General features: G+C 34.7%; 1 protein-coding gene across 1 annotated transcript in view; it reads left to right on the forward strand.

The window, feature by feature from the left end:
* Nucleotides 1–15,191, forward strand: part of spata17 (spermatogenesis associated 17) — a 29,628-nt gene extending 14,437 nt beyond the window's left edge. The window contains exons 9-10 of the mRNA XM_042742470.1: nucleotides 3,503–3,638; nucleotides 15,039–15,191. Coding sequence (XP_042598404.1) covers nucleotides 3,503–3,638; nucleotides 15,039–15,119 — 217 coding nt within the window. The 3' untranslated portion in view covers nucleotides 15,120–15,191. The remainder of the gene's footprint in view (nucleotides 1–3,502; nucleotides 3,639–15,038) is intronic.
* The last annotated feature ends 1,653 nt before the right edge of the window (nucleotides 15,192–16,844 follow it).

Consider the following 16,844-nt stretch of genomic DNA (forward strand, 5'->3'; position numbering starts at 1 on the left):
ATATACAGTATGACATTGTCTAGATGCACATTAATCACACAACAAGAGAAGCCCAGACTTTATTTTCTCAAAGTTTGGAGCAGATGGTAAAATCTCAAGTGGGCTTAGTTGCTAAATAAGTTAACAAACAACAGCAACTCTGGCCAAAAATACAGCTTTTTTGACTATTAATAGCCCTACACTGTTTCATTTCATCATTGCAGAGACATTATTAGCTGTCTTCTCTGCTATATAATTATTGCAGTGGATTATCATAATAGCATTTTTTCACAACGTTACTTGAACAGTGGCATCTCTGTTTTAAAACCCTTCCGTTTTATTTTAATTACAAGCTCAATGTGCAGTGTTTTTTAATCATGTTTAATTTTTTTTCTTCTTGCTCCAACTTTAAACAGTAAATTAGCTAACCCCATTAACACAGAATACCCCAAACAGGCTGTAATAGGAGAGGTGGTTACTGTGTAAATCGTATTATACATGTGGTGTCTGCAGGGCATGGCGAAGCATGATTAGAGTCTTTTTGATCCAGGATCCCACTATCGTTTCCTGCTAATTTCCTCCGGAATGTTTCAAAGAGCTACCGAAATGTTCCTATTCTCTTTTTTTTTCACCACCAGCTTAATTTCAGTCCTAGTGATGTCTCCTCAGCCTCCGATGCAGATAATGCTGGGATGGATTACCATTATTTAGAAAAACAAACAGCTCCATAGTGAACTAAACTAGTTGGCTTATAGTTTGACAAGGAATAAGTAGCTGGACTGTGAAGCGTTTATTAATAAAAAAAAAATATTTTCTATACTTTTTTTAAACATTGAGAATTACATTGTTCATATATTTTGTCAGGTACACTAGTAATATGTTTCATATGGTAAATCCACTAAATAAACTTGTTTTATTAAAGTCAGAAAAATTTATCGTTTTGTGAATCAGCCAGACTAAATTAGGTTGCACAAACAATTAAAATGAATTATTTATTTAAAATAAATTAGTTAAAAAAATAAAAGTTTAATAATATCTAAGGAATGATTTATATAAGCATATAAGTTTTTCTTTTATTTATAATTTCTTATTATTAATTAATTAATTAGTCTTTAATTCTGTTCTTTTTAAAACCAATGTCACCCAACAGGCTGGCTTACATATTTCTCTTTTTCTCTGCCTCTTCTCTCTTCTTTCTCTTTACTTCCTCAAACACTCCCCCTTTTCCTGTTTTGGTGGCCTCCTAGGGTGTTGTCACTGGGCATTGGTCTGCACTGCCAAAAGATCCCCTGCGAGAAGTCAAACTTTCCTTAATGGCTTTCAATGAATAAAAACTACCCTATTAAAATGCAATTCAGTGGCAATGAAAGCAGTAAGTGAAACAGCCGGCAAGCAGCAGAAGCGTTGTGTATTCTGGGACATTGGGGCCACATTAATTTTTGCTCTGTGATGTCCGTCCCATGTGCACATTAGCATGGGTTGCACTGTAATCTGTCTTGTAGGGAGGCTGGTGTCTCTAGTGGATAAGGATGTCTGTGGGAGATTGGGCCATTATTTAAAGGGCCAGCACGGTGTTTGATGTCACCCCCTTTTTTGCCTTGCACCATCAAAGCTTTAAAAAGCATTATTGCTTATGTGGTACTTACGTGACAAGAGAGGCCCTCTAATAAATAATGATCTTGTTCAGGATGGAAATGACTAAAGAGAGTGTCGAACAAACTCCAGTTCTGCCAGAACGTTTCACTTCAGTTGGCCCAGCCAGTATTATTATCTTTTCCTAAACAGATGTTTTAGAAAGTATCAATGCAGAAATATGAGACAAAGTCTTTGATCTAACGATCCCATCTGTTTTTTGTTTTATTTACTCTGAATATGTGCCAGTTTTGCACTGTATCTGTGCAATGCTTGCTTTTCCAGGCGGAGCGATTATGGTTACATTTTTTGATTTCATTAAAGAGGACAGGGCTTCACCTGTACTTCTGGTTTCATCATCAAAAAATGGAACACAACAAGCATTGGGAATAAAAAACCTTTCTTTGCAGATTGTGTTCACAGAAAGTGCCAAGGTTGTTGGTTGTTTGTTTGTTTTGTGACAAGCCAAGCCAATGCCCAGCGGACGTTTACCAAGCCTCGTGCAGACACCTCTTGTACCGCACTGGATAAATCTTCCTCCAGGCAAAGTGTCTTGGGTACAATTTACAAAATCAACCTCGCTGTAATTAACATCTGGCATTTTTCCTAAGTAACCGCTATTTGCACTGAACGTGTGCCCAGCAAACACGCAGCATGTGCAGAAACAACCTCAAGACATCACAACGATTAAGAAGCGATTTGGGTTTGGAAATGATCTGGACTAGAATGAAAAGTGCCTGTGAGGGAGGGATGAGGCGATGTGGTGATGTATAAGTAACATGTGCTGTGTTGTGAAAATAGCAGAATGTTAGCTCTTAGCAGGCATGTTAGCCAAGACCAGAGGCCAGTAACTGGGCCGACATTGAGATTATGCTCTACTTTTTCATGCATTAAGGCTAAAAGAACTAATGTTGGAAAATTTTGCTATTCATATATCTTACCATTCAAAAGTTTGGGGTCAGTAAATAAATACTTTTATCCAGCATAGTCACATTAAATTTATCAAAACATAACTAATATTACAAAAAGTGGTAACACTTTAGTATAGGGTGCAGTTCTCACTGTTAACTTGCGTTTAGCATGCAGTTTATTAACATATTGGCTTTTTATTAGTACTTTTAAAGCACATATTCTGGATGACCATATTCTAAATCCCTAGTCCTACCCAATACCTAAACCTAACTACTACATTACTATTAATAAGCAGCAAATTAGGAGTTTATTGAGGCAAAAAGCATAGTTAATGGTTTGTTAATGTATCACAGTTACCACATAAATATTAAACATCACAACCATTTTCAACAGTGATGATAAAAAGGAATGCTTCAAATCAGCATATTAGAATGATTTCTGAAGGATCATGTGACACTGAAGATTTTATTTATTAATTCAGCTTTGCCATCACAGGAATAAATTACATTTTAAAATAGAAAACAGTTATTTGAAATTGCAATAATAATTCACAATATCACTGATTTTACTGTATTTTTGCTCAAATAAATGCAGCCTTTGTGAGAATAAGAGACTTCTTTCAAACAAAGAATCCTGCTAAACAACACATATAAACATTAGTTATTAATTTAAAAAAAAACTATCTATCAATATACATATCAAACTATATTATGAAATATCTATCTATCTATCTATCTATCTATCTATCTATCTATCATCTATCTATCTATCTATCTATCTATATATATATATATATATATTTATATAATATAATTATATATAATGCAGGTTTCATATTATGCTTTTTATATACTGTGTTTTGTTGTACAGCACTTTGGCGCAACTCTGTTGCTTTTAAATGTGCTTTAGAAATAAATTTTAACTTGACTTGACTTATGAAGTATATCTTAATTCCTATTTCTGTTTTCTTTTTACACAGTTTTCTTCCATTTTCAAACACAAGCCGAAATAAGCAGTACGAGAGCATGATGCGCACCTCCACCCCCTTTGAGGAGGTGGCATATGGGACCAAGCACTTCCGGGAGGAGCACAAGGAGTACCTCAAGGGGAAAAAGGTACACGTTTCGCTAGCATGCACATGTAGAACTGCCAAAACGGATTCTGTGTGCTGGCATGATTCGGGAAGCGGGATATGGGATCTGTGATGTAGTGGGAGGGGACCGGTGTTCATTCTTAACCCACGCACCCCCACCAAAACAACCTCCATGTTGTGCGTCGCAAATTTGTCAAATTTGACAGCAATTTAATAAATACCCAAAAGTAAATGAGGAGAAAAGGCTTCTCCCCCCTCAAAGTCCTCACATTAGGTAATTGACTGTGTCTCTGCTGAAGGCCGTTCATGGATGAGAGTTCTTTATTGGCTCTTACCAGCAGGCACTACCCTCTGCATCCAGCGCAATTGCCCGGAAATACCTCCTCTGGAATGAAATAAATAAGAGAGCCCCTACTGCTGACACCGCTCATGTATGCTTGGTTGATATTAGATGTGGCAGCTCGGTTCCGCTCTGTGTTTTAATTGTTATCTGTATGGCATAACATTTTGGACTTTTTTTTTTTTAGAGGGAACAGAATTCATCAGGTCATTCCCTGAATACATCAGACACTCAAAGTTCTTGGTCTAGCTTCACCATATCTATGCCATTCCGTAATACGTCACAAGTAAAAAGACATGGTGCATACTTCTCTCTGATTCTTTTGGAAAGTAGCCCAGTGTGTCTTGATTTATACTGTGAAGGTCTGAGGCTCGTGCTCACACCGTCTGACAGTAATGAAGACTCAGCATAACGAGCGTGCCTATGATCAACATAATTGATGTGGCAGAGGACACCATATTAAGGATTATCACTGATCCATAGCTAAACAGGAGGCAAACCCTCAGCCTCAGGGGTGATTCCCTACCCAGAAGAGCTTTACCACAGTATTACATACGCTACTGTTCAACTGTACAAAAGTTTGGGGTCAATACGATTTTTTGTATATATTAATAATGAAAGGATGCATTAAATTGATCAAAAAGCAAAGGGAAGACATTTATGATGTTACAAAAGACTTCTTTTCCAAACAAATGCTGTACTTTTGATGCTGTTCTTTCTATTCATCAAAGAATCCTGGTAAGAAAAAAAAATGTATCATGGTTTCCAAAAAATTATTAAACAGTAGAACGCTTTTCAACATTGATGATAATAAATGTTTCTGGAGCACCAAATCAGCATATTAGAATGGTTTATTTGCAAATTAAAATTATTTCTTGTGACACTGAATACCGGAGTAAATACTGTCTAGTGAAAACTCAGGAATAAATTACATTTTAAAATATATTAAAATAGAACACAGTAAATTAAAGAAATGTAATATGTCACAATATTCAAATAATCAAATAAATGCACCTTAATAATACGAAACTTTGTTTAAATACAAATAAATAAATAAAATCTTACAGACCACAAACTTTTGCATGTTAAATGCATAATAAATATACATTCCTATTGTGAAATATACAATCATATTGTGAAAGATTACATCAGTTCATATTTTGATACATATATTTACTGTGATTTTTTTTTTTTTATAAATATTTTTTCATATATTTACTGAGATATAAGCTCACAATTTCAAGAAATAAAGTCCCCATTACTTTTTTGGTAACACTTTACAATAAGGTTCCGTTAGTTAATATTAGTTAATGTATAAACTAACATGAACAAACAATGAAAAATTTATTACAGTATTTATTAAAGGGATACTCCACCCCAAAATTAAAATTTTGTCATTAATCACTTACCTCCATGTCGTTCCAAACCCATAAAAGCTTTGTTCGTCTTCGGAACACATTTAAGAATATTTTGGATTTTGTGACTGTCCCATAGACTGCCAAGTAAATAACAGTGTCAAGGTCCAGACAAGGCTGTTTTCTTTCATACACAGCATACAGTGATATGGAGAGACACAGAGGAGACTGTTGACAAAGGAATTGTTGAATAAAGTCATTATTTTGGTTTTCTTCGCTTACAAAAATGTTCCCGTTGCTTCATATAAACCAGATTGCACGTCTGATGGCAGATGGAGTATTCTGACGATGACTTTCATACCTTTTCTGGACCTTTACACTGCTATTTACTTGGCAGTCTATGGGACAGTCACAGGCCTCCCGGTTTTCATCCAAAATATCTTAAATTGTGTTCTGAAGATGAACGGAGCTTTTACGGGTTTGGGACGACATGGGGGTACGTGATTAATGACAAAATTTTCATTTTGGGGTGGAGTATCCCTTTAATCTTTGTTCATGTTAGTTCATGAAAATACAGTTGCTCATTGTTATTTCATGTTAATTCACGTTGCATTAACTAATGTTATCAAGCACAACTTTTGATTTTAATAATGCATTAGTAAATGCTGAAATTAACGTTAGCTTAGATTAATAAATGCTGTAGAAGTATAGTTCATTCTTAGTTTGCGTTAAATAAAGTAGTTAAATAATGTTAACTAATGAACCTTATTGTAAAGTGTTACCCTTTTTTTACACTCAAGGTTTCATATGAACAGGCATGGAGCAGTAACCAACTACAATATTGTTCATGGCATTCTTGCGTTTGATCTGTTAGCACATGCCAGGCTCATTAACCCTTAGCAAAGCTGCCTCGGTGTCTGTAATTAATGCAGCTAGCTCATGCAATGTACGCACAGCATTTCTGCTTTGAATGGATTATTCTTTCCCCTCAACACTATTTGGATGAGTTATCTGGAAGAACTCGCTCATTCTCTCCCACCTCATCATCAAGGAGCCCATCCATTCCTCTATCACTGGGGGGTGCAGGGTATGTTTTGCTTGTCTAATTATTTTGTTTGCTTGTATATTTATTTACATCCTTCTCTGGAGAGTGCGACTACAGAGCTGTTTTTGATTAATCAAAATGCATTAGACTTCTAAGAGAGTAATGTACTCCAAAAGATGCCCTCCATTTAACCCGGGTCACACAGAGACCCAGATGCCAGAGGCACTGATGTTCCCGTGAGAATTGTACACGTTAAGATGACTGCACTCTCGATGGGTTTGATTCGGATATTAGATTTATGCAAACTGCAGTTAGAATATGCATCTCTGTCTTATATAACAAAATACTGCCTGCCTTTGTGTACCTTATATATTTTCATTATGAAGCTTTTTTATGTTTTTTATGTTTGACATTTTATTGTAGGTCTATCTTAAGTAAATAAATCCGTAAAGTAAATTAAAAGCTAATAATTAAAAAAAAAAAATGTAATAATAGATATGTAAAAAAAATAAGTTAAACATTTCTTATTTTCATACATTTTTCTATATGAAAATGTAATGTCGAAAATGGCTAAAAAAGGTATTTTCTGTTAGGTATGTTAGGTACGTTATGTGAAAATGTCCATTTTTCACATCTCTAATTTCTCACAGGAAAAGCTTTGTCCCTTGATGACGATCCCGAGCTTTGAAATATAAATTGATTCTAAAGAGGAAATTAGATGGCACTTATTACACTGTCTAACTAGTAACCCAGTGTCATTTGTCTGTGGCTTGATAAATGTTCCACGTTTGCCTACCTTTGACGGTTACCAATGAGAAATACATTGCACGCAAACCTTTTTTTTTTTTTTTTTTATACATCTCCTAACCCCCTCACTTTTTTCTTTTGCATTGACTCACATGAAGATAATGATGGATATGGTAATTTCCAAGTGCATCTCTGATTTAATTATACCCATTCTCTTTTTCCTTTCTTCTCCATTCATTTGTTCATCCCACCCCTCATAGGACCCACACCTTGAGATGTGTTATTTCCCAGATTAACATGTCTTAACCTGAAAGCAGTGCTTGGTGATTTATCTCAATTGTGGAGATAAAAGCAAGTGATGCAGGAAGGATTACAGAGGCTTCAGACATGCTCAGATACATAACTAATGAACTTTTCCTCTGATATTTGAATCTATGTCTTTTTTATAGAGCTCTTTTGATGTCCTATTTTTTCTTTTAACATTGAAGTCCATTAGAAACTAAAATTTTCCTCAACAAAGTGATCTTAACTGTTATGGATATAAACGTTAAATCTGTGTTGTCTGTCGTTTTTCCTTTTCCATTTAAGTCTGTTTCTTAGGCACAAAACTAACTGATATTTATATATATTATTTAATCTTAAAATACAAACATATATCCAAAATTTTTATATATTTTTTTATTTTCCATCATTTCCGAGTTATACAAAAAATATGAAATACTATTTAATTGTATTTAGGAAACTTAAATTGATAGCTATTTAAGTCAGTGAGGTCCAAAAATGCTTAAAAATTTAATTTATTGACATTTATTTAAAATAAAACATTTTCTGTGGTGCATGTACAATTTACACACTGTTGGGCATTGTTAGTAAACTAATTAAATACACCTGTCAGTATTAAAAGTGTGTTTTAAGAGAGTTTAATTTCTATATGTCCACAAGTTTTCGTAGTTGAAGAAACACCCTTAAATGGAATCAGAGTAAGGCGGCATTACAGTGATTTGAGCTGTTTTAGATATGAAGTGACGTCCACAGCGGTGTGTTGTCAGCCCAGTTGTGGATCAGAAGTGATGCAGACAGACAGAGAGGCACAGGGTCCACGCTTTTTCCTCTCCTCTGTAATTAATGCGTTAGTTAATAGCCCCTTGACAAAGATGACCCTTCATCAGGCTGTACGCCGGCCGCTGACTAGCCAGCCCTGCGATCTGATTTTTGCATCATCACCACTGATTCTAACAAATTGAACCACCAGGGCTAATTATGGTGGCTAATAAAGTGCATTGCCTCAGTGCAAAAGCCTCTCCATCGTCTTGCATTAGACTTTCATCAATCATGTTTTCAAACTGATATATCTTAGCGCCAGAATACCAGCACACAGCCTGGGCCTACATTTATTTTCTCTCTCTTCTATTTTAATGTTGCTTCAGTAATTGCTTTTCCAAACTCCCTTTGCTAGACCCCCATCTCCATTGTCCCCCCACCGAATATCGCCTCTAAGCACAAACGGAGCAGATTTTTTTTAATTATTGTTGTAGGCAACTGGAATATTTAGCCTAAAATGATGCTTTGTTAGTGGCTGCTCTTGTTAATCACTGGCGGAATAATGCATCACCTTGATATGTGTGATATATGAGGTGTGTTTAAATGCGAATGATATTCATAATGAGTAATAAATAAGTGATATTAAAGTAGGACAACCTGCTTTGACTCCAGGATAGGAAATGGCATGTGAGTGTTTCTATTACGCACACATACACACACACACACACACAAATGCTCATATTCCAGACTGAACTACATTAGTGACCAAGAGCCTCTGGGTGATTCACTATATCCATTTTATAGGGATATAAAATCCCTAGGCCCCTTCATTTGCCACGTAATAAACAATTCGCCTGACATGCCTCTCACTTTTTTCTTACATATGTATCAATTAACTTTACACCTTCTTCTATTATGTCAGCGTTTCCTTTTTTATAGTCATTCGTATAAATAGTAAATAAATATAATGTGTCACGATTGATTTGAAATGGCCTTTGCCTTAAACATTAAGAAAATTAATATCATCGTTCAGCAGAAAGGATAATTTCACAATGTCAATCATAGATGCCGTAAGTTACCAAACCCAAACTTTTGAATGGCAAAGGCAAAATATATAATATGACTTAATTTCTTGCTATTGTGAAAAATAAAGACACATGATGAGATATAAAAACATATTGTGAGATATAAGATATCTATTCATATTTTTTGAGACATACAATGATTGTGATCTTTTTAAAAGTGTATTTTAAAGCAATTTGCACTGCAATGATTTCATATTTTGTAATAATAATTTTTATTTTTGTAATATTTTCTCTGTTTATTTTCTCTGTGTAATATTTTCTCTTCGTTCAAGCATAATACCTTCATACATTAGCTTTAGAAAAAGCACAATGCAAACAAACATTGTATTGTAGGGCAGAGTGAGAAAAGCCTCCACAGTACCATGTACTTTTGTGACCCCCAGCTCTTTTACACCGTTTCCTCCATCTGTGCTTTCTTCTATGCATGTTACACAAATATGAACTGGTTTCCTCTGTCATTCTGACAATAAAAACAGACTGAATTTCATCTGTGCTGTGGCTCATGCAGCTATTGAAGGCTTTTGAAAGCTGTTGAAGTTTTTGCATAGCATGAATTGAAATCATTTTTCTCTTCACGGTGTGTTACTGTATGTTAGCTTCCAAGGACAGGGATTTGTGTTACATGAGACTTGTTGCAGTTCAACAGAAATCTCATTTAGATGCCATGCACTAGGTCTCTTCAATTGAGACAGAAGGATTACTTTAGCCACACTACATTACGTAATTGTGTGAAAACTGCATCATTCTGGTGTTGCCAGTTAATCTTGCTGAAATTGCCTGTGTGTGTTAGTGTGTGTTGGTTGATTGAGAGCCATATTAGGGTCATGTCACCCGAAATAACTTGATTATATCAAGTTTATGATTTTCATTGACTTAATTGTCAAATCTGAAGCATTCTGGAAAGTGCAAGAATGTAAATTAAGGATTTAGATAAGAGCGATTATCCACAAAATAAAATGTTTGCTTAAAAAAAAAATGTTTGCATACCTTCAGATAATTAGACAGTCCTTACATCCCCTCTGCAAGATTTTGAAATGAAACCCAATAAAATATAGTAATATTTTGTAATGTTTTAGTGTTGTTATGTTTGTTTGTTTTTTAAATACAATCCAAAAAAATAAATAAATATTATGCATATTAGAATGATTTCTGAAGGATCATGAGACACTGAAGACTGAAGTAATGGCTGCTGAAAATTCAGCTTGGCCATGACAGGAATATTAAAATAGATTTTTTACTCACTGATAAATATTTGCATAATATTGCTTATTGCCTGAAAACATATGAAGCTATCAGTCATGAGTCTATTTTTAATGTTTCTTTTTTTCATCCCACCACCATCTTAAAAATCTGCAATGATATCATTAATTGCAATACATTTTAATGTTTTGTTTGTTTCTTTAGTGCATGTGTCTTCCAAAATTTAAAAATTTATTTTTTTTTTTTTTTTTTTTTTTAAGTTAAAGAGACTTTTTCAGTGTAAAAAAAAACTGTACAGTATGTTAGGTTTATAAAATGCACATTTTATCAAGCGTTTGATTAAGGTGATATAATTATCCACTACCATCTCAAATTGGGCTGATTACAATATAGCATAAAGAGCTTCTTTTTTTACCTTAGACTGATTACGTTTTTAGTGTATAAGCGCATATCAAATGTGCTTTTGGGAACATAAGCTCTTTAAAATATAAAATCTTAGTGCAACATTTTTTATATATTTGTGCAAACTCTAACTCATTAAAATCAAATAGCATTTCACGTTACCAGAAATGTTAGCAGTCCACAAACAACAACAAATACTTTAATGTGCATTTGAGCAGTCAAAAGCACAAAGGCTACATTCAGTTCCCTTTAGAGTGAGTCAGGAGTAGCCACGTATGAAAGAGTCCTCTGCCATTTCCCTGCCGGCCCGTGTAGAGCTGTGCAGTGGGAATTACGCCGTCAACTTCTCACTAGCTAAAATAATGTAAACTCATTTCGGCTGAGGCCCAGCTAAGATGTCAGCTTGTATGAATGCGAAAAGTGCATTGGACACATTAGGACTTGACAGGGGCCCTTCTTGAAATAAGTGAAATTAATGGAGCTCTTTTCATGTACGACAAGGCCGCGGCACCCCTTTCAGCCTGCTTACAGTCAGAGAAAAGTCAATACTTTTTTATTACTCCGGGCTGACCTACCTTCTGCACTACAAGTGCTAGCTGTGCTAATTGGTTTCAGTTGTGAGGGGAAAAAAATAGAAAAGCTTCATTCTGAAGAACATTGGAGCAAATAAATCAATCTCATATTTTTTATCCCTTGACTGTTTTTATTGGGTAATGTTGGAGGGAGAGGCAACAAATGCTTGGTTAAAATATGGGTTCGATGGGCTAAAAAGTGTCTAAGTGCCCTGAGTGCTTATCTGAAGTCTTCTGTTGTTCCACTGCTGTTATGTAGCTGTTAAATGAAACACACTCTGAGGTGAAAGATAACAAAGAACATGGGCTACGGCTATTTTAAGAGAACAGGTTGACGTGACAAATAAGAACATCAGCTAGAGGAGAGATTCATTTTATACATTCAAAAGGACTGAGGGCACTTTAGAAATGTGTCTGGCTGACTCCAATTAAGGGCATTTGTTATAGTCTGTTATAAACAGATGCTTGAATTCTGAAACTTTTAATATTTGACTGTGGACAGAATAAATATTTGATAATAAACATTAAAATGTTTATTATTATTATTATTATTATTATTATTATTGTTGTTGGTTTTGGTTAAATCATTGATTCATTTATAATTTAATTCATTCAATCGAATAATCATTATTAATTTACTAATTCATTTATAAATAAAATTAATATAAAATTATAAAAATATTATATAATATGTATTCATTAAATTATTTGAATTAAAACACACACATATCCTTAATCAAAACCCCCCACAAATAATAATGAAATAAATTAATAAAAAAAAAATTTATAAATTGCTATAGCATAAATACAAGTAAATGTATAATATTTTGCAGCATTCATTCATTGATCAATTCATTCAATATTATTCAACCATTAACTCATTTATAAATAAAATTTATATAAAACTGTAGAATTAATATAATATGCATTAATAAAAAAATTTGACTTAAAAGAACTCATGCATATTGTGGATCAAAAAATCACAAATAAATAATATTAAAATAAATTAATAAATAATAAATTGTTATAGCTTAAATAATGATAATGATTTTTATATATTTTCATAATTTTACAGCATTCAATCATTATTAGTCATTCAACCTATAAATTAAAAATTAAAAAATATACAATATACCAATAATCAATAATAATTTGGCATAAAAAAAAAAATCACAAATAATAAATAATACTAAAATAAATTCATAATTAAACTCTTGTAGCTTAAATATAAGTCAATATACACTATATATTTTGTATATATTTATAATTTTGCAGCATATAACATTATAAGAGAATTAAAACATTTGGCAAAACTTATTTGTCAGTGTATGTCAGTACAAATGAGTGTTTCTGGAATATTTCTGCTGCCCTAGTTTCACCTCTGTCCGTGAGAATAAGTTCTGTCATTCATAGTCTATCTCTGAATACCTCCTCTTCTTCATTTTTATGTATTTGCTCCTTCCTCTGCCCTTTGCCACTGTAATTGCGAACTCAACTAGTCTCTCATCCCCCTGTATTAACCTTAAACTAGTCGTAGTTCAACTCATACATACAGTACTGTAGCAATCTACACTCACTGGCATCAGTCATTAGTCATCTAATTATGCATGTACAACTAATCCTTGTTATGGAACAACAATCAAAGTTTTTGCAATAATCATATTTAAAAAAAGTGATACAGCGAACATTATGAATGAATCTATTTTCCACTTTGGAGACGGTATCCTTTTGCATTTCTTGTGCAGTTGTTCGAGTTAGTGCGGGTTCTGTTTACAAGGACAGCTAGCTGCAGCGTTTCCCGAGGCCAAGACACACAGATGATTGTCATGGTGGCGTACGCTGACTGACAGAGGGATCACATGCATGCCTGCCAGAGGGAAACAGTCAGCGCCCCAGTCTATGACATTAGTTTGTCCTTGCTCAACTTCTGCTTTTTTTAGTCTTAAAAATGAAATATATAATTAAATCGCCTTCCTCCCAACCTCCCTTTCCTCATCCAATTCTTACTTCAGCCCGTTATTTCCATTTCAACGCAGCAACGCTCCTCACAGGCTCTCATATTAAGCGGTTGTGGAGATGAAGGTGGCGTGTTTAAGACCAGGTCAGCCTCTAGGGGGGGTCACTGAGAGCCAGCGTGCTTGGAGAGATGCTTTAAGACAGCATGTGTAGCTGCTGCAGCAACTAGGCCACTAGCAAAAGCTGAATCCAGTCCAACTAAAAATATCTGACGCAGATATTTTGTGCAGTGCTGCAAAAAAAGAGGGCAGGATTTGTTGTGGCTCATGTATTCATCATTAACTGGCTGACTGGGAGAATGTATTATAGCAGTGATGAAGAGCCAATGCTAGTCACAGCAGCTAGTGTGAGGTTAGCGTGGTCATCCAGGGATCGAGGGAGCAGAGAGAGAATGATAGTCTTTCTTTCTCTGTGTAGCCATTATAAACACCTTTTAACTCCTAATTATAGATCTAAGTGGAAATAAACCAGTGATAGAATATTAGTTTTGCTTATAGCTTATATTTGTAGTCAAACACTGAACTGATTAAACTTTTAGTACACTCTAAAAAATGCTGGGTTAAAAACAACCCAACTTGGGTTATTTGGCAACCCAGTGCTAAATATGGGTAAATATTGGACAGAACACATGCTGGGTTATTTTGACCCAGCTTGGTTGGGTTAATTTATTTTTATCCAACATGCTGGCTTGTTTTATTTAAGTCAACCTTTGTTTATAAATTATTATATTGCTGGCTTAAAATGGACTGGAGATTCAAAATTACACACAGAATTACTAGAGGCAACAGCAATAATCAAAAGATGAGCATTTATTAAGCAAGAACACATGGACAAAATACAAGACAAACTTAATTTATTTGGGTGTATATAGAATATAGCATATAGGAGGGCGTGGACGAGTCTTAACTTTTATAAAGAATAACTCTTTGGATTTGAGACTTTAGTCTTTGCAACTTTACAGAACTTCTTTATTCACCAAGAGCTTGTAACACTTGTAACAAAACTTGAAATCACAACAAAACACCCCTAAAAAAAATTCTACTTTAATAAAAAAAAAATGTAATGTATTTCTGTGATGGCAAAGCTGAATTTTCAGCAGCCATAACTCCAGTCTTCAGTGTCACATGATCCGTCAGAGATCATTAAAATATGCTGATTCGGTGTTCAAGAAATATTTATTATCAATGTTAAAAATGGTTCTGCTCCTTAATATTTTTGTGGAAACGGTGATACTTTTTACAGGATTATTTGATGAAAAGAACACTTAAGTAAGTAGCATTTATTTAAAATAGAAATCTTCTGTAACATTTGTATTGTCTTTCTGTCACTTTTGAACAATTGAATGCGTCCCTGCTGAATAAAAGTATAAATTTTTTTAAATACATAAATAAATAAAACCTTACTGACCCAAAAAGTTATTCTTAAAAGGTTTTAAAGAGACATGTCTGTGATTGACTGGATACTTCGACATAACTGAGAACTCTGAGCAATAACATTTTCCTTCTGTGTGTCTGTGTGTGTGTGCTAAATGGAAAAACTATAATAATTGCACCATCTCTGCTGAGTGTAAAACAGTTTTTCAAACTGCTGACATCCAATCAATGTGCTTATCATTTCAGCCCTTCAAGACAGTCTTCACTACCTGCCACGTCTTTGACAAGTTTGGACGACTGTACTCCAACGCTGGTAATATTGTATGAGATAGCCAAGTGGAAAACTGACAGAATCAATAAATAAATGAAATTAAATATCCAATCATGCATCATTTGTTTGTCTGGTTCAGAAAGTGCGAAGGTGAGATGAGGTGAAGAAAACATTCGATGCCGCATTCAGAGTAAAAACATCTCGTCCTCTTAGCATAATTACATGCTATTTGTATTACGCACAATTGCTTTTTGCACTCAGTATCAGCAGTGTTGATGAAAGAATTCTTTAACAGCAATGATTCTGATCCTGGAAAAGAGACTAATGAAATTCCTCCATTAGTTTACGCACTAACAGATGTCACATGTGGATTCTTGCATCTCTTCCATCAATCACCTCATTGCATTGCGTTTTGAAACATTTCCCATGCATTGTTGCCACAGAAAATAAATGTCATTTAATTTCAGTGAGTGGGAAAAGGTGAAGGCACTTATCCAGTCTTCTGCTACAGAGGTTTCATTTCCACAAATAATTCTGAGTGCTTCGTTCTATTCTGTGTATGTGTGTGTGTGTGAGGGCCTACAACTGTACGAAGCCTCCTGGCCGGCATCGCCACCAGCACCCCGTTGATGAATCTGAGGCACGGGCAGCAGTAATTTGGAGATGCAAGGGCTATCTCTTTGATTGCTCCTGGTCTGAGGTAGTCCATCACTTCACAGTAACTCACCCTGCCGCTGACTCCTGCCTCCAAAAAAAACACGCTTTTCCATCAGGGCGATTAGAAAAAGCCCTAGTTGGCTGATCTGATTACTCCCTGTTTTAACACTAAGTTTGACCCCATGTTGGGAAAGCAGCACCCTGCTTATGGCTACCAGACATGTGAGGGTTAGACAACATCCCAGAGCTGATGCGCTCAAGAGATGGCCTTTGTGATGGTTCATGGAAAAGCTTTCACTCAGATTATTAGCTGACGATGTAGCACCTGGCTAAAAACGACATACTAGATGTGCAATTTTTGAAAGCATTTCAAACACATTATTCTCCTTTTTCACAATACTATCAGAGCATGTTTTGTAAATACATGTAGTTTGCCATTCATTTGTTAGATAATGAAATAATGAGAGTTACAGTAATGAAGGACTTCACAGAAGCACCAGATCTCTGAGTGTGGGCTCACATAGAGTGCTTTTTGATGGGCTATCTAGACAGGTCTTGGCTTCAACTCCGCCGTGGAGCCCAGCCAACATGCACCGAAGAGAAAGAGGCACGCTGACGGCAGGAAGTCCTCTTCATAGAGTGAAGCCATATGCAAGAGAGAGGATACGCCACTGAGGAGGGAAAGAATGAAGAAGAGCGGTAAAGCTTGCTAATGAGTAGAGACAGGGAAAATATGAAAAAGTCTTGTCTTCATATTCCTGTCTCTGGGAAAACTTTTTCCCTGGCCAGAAGGGTGTAATAGATATGAAATATTATTTTTTACATTTTTTGGATACATAAGATTCTTAGTTATACTACAGTACTTAAGCAACATGTCCAGATCTACATTTTTTTTACAGAAGATATTAAAAATGCAATTTATGCATATACAATATGCCTCTTTTATAATTAGAATTTTTAAAGTAGTGAATAAAATTTAAATTTCAAAGTGGGTCAGTTTTAAATTATATAAAGTATATAAAATATTATATAAATTAATATATAAAAAGTATGTTTTTCTAAAAACATGGCATGACAATTCATGCATGCATTTTCCTTTTCATTTGATGTGCATTTTTTAAAAC

Source organism: Cyprinus carpio, chromosome B17, assembly GCF_018340385.1.
Source record: "Cyprinus carpio isolate SPL01 chromosome B17, ASM1834038v1, whole genome shotgun sequence".
Classification (NCBI taxonomy): Eukaryota; Metazoa; Chordata; class Actinopteri; order Cypriniformes; family Cyprinidae; genus Cyprinus; species Cyprinus carpio.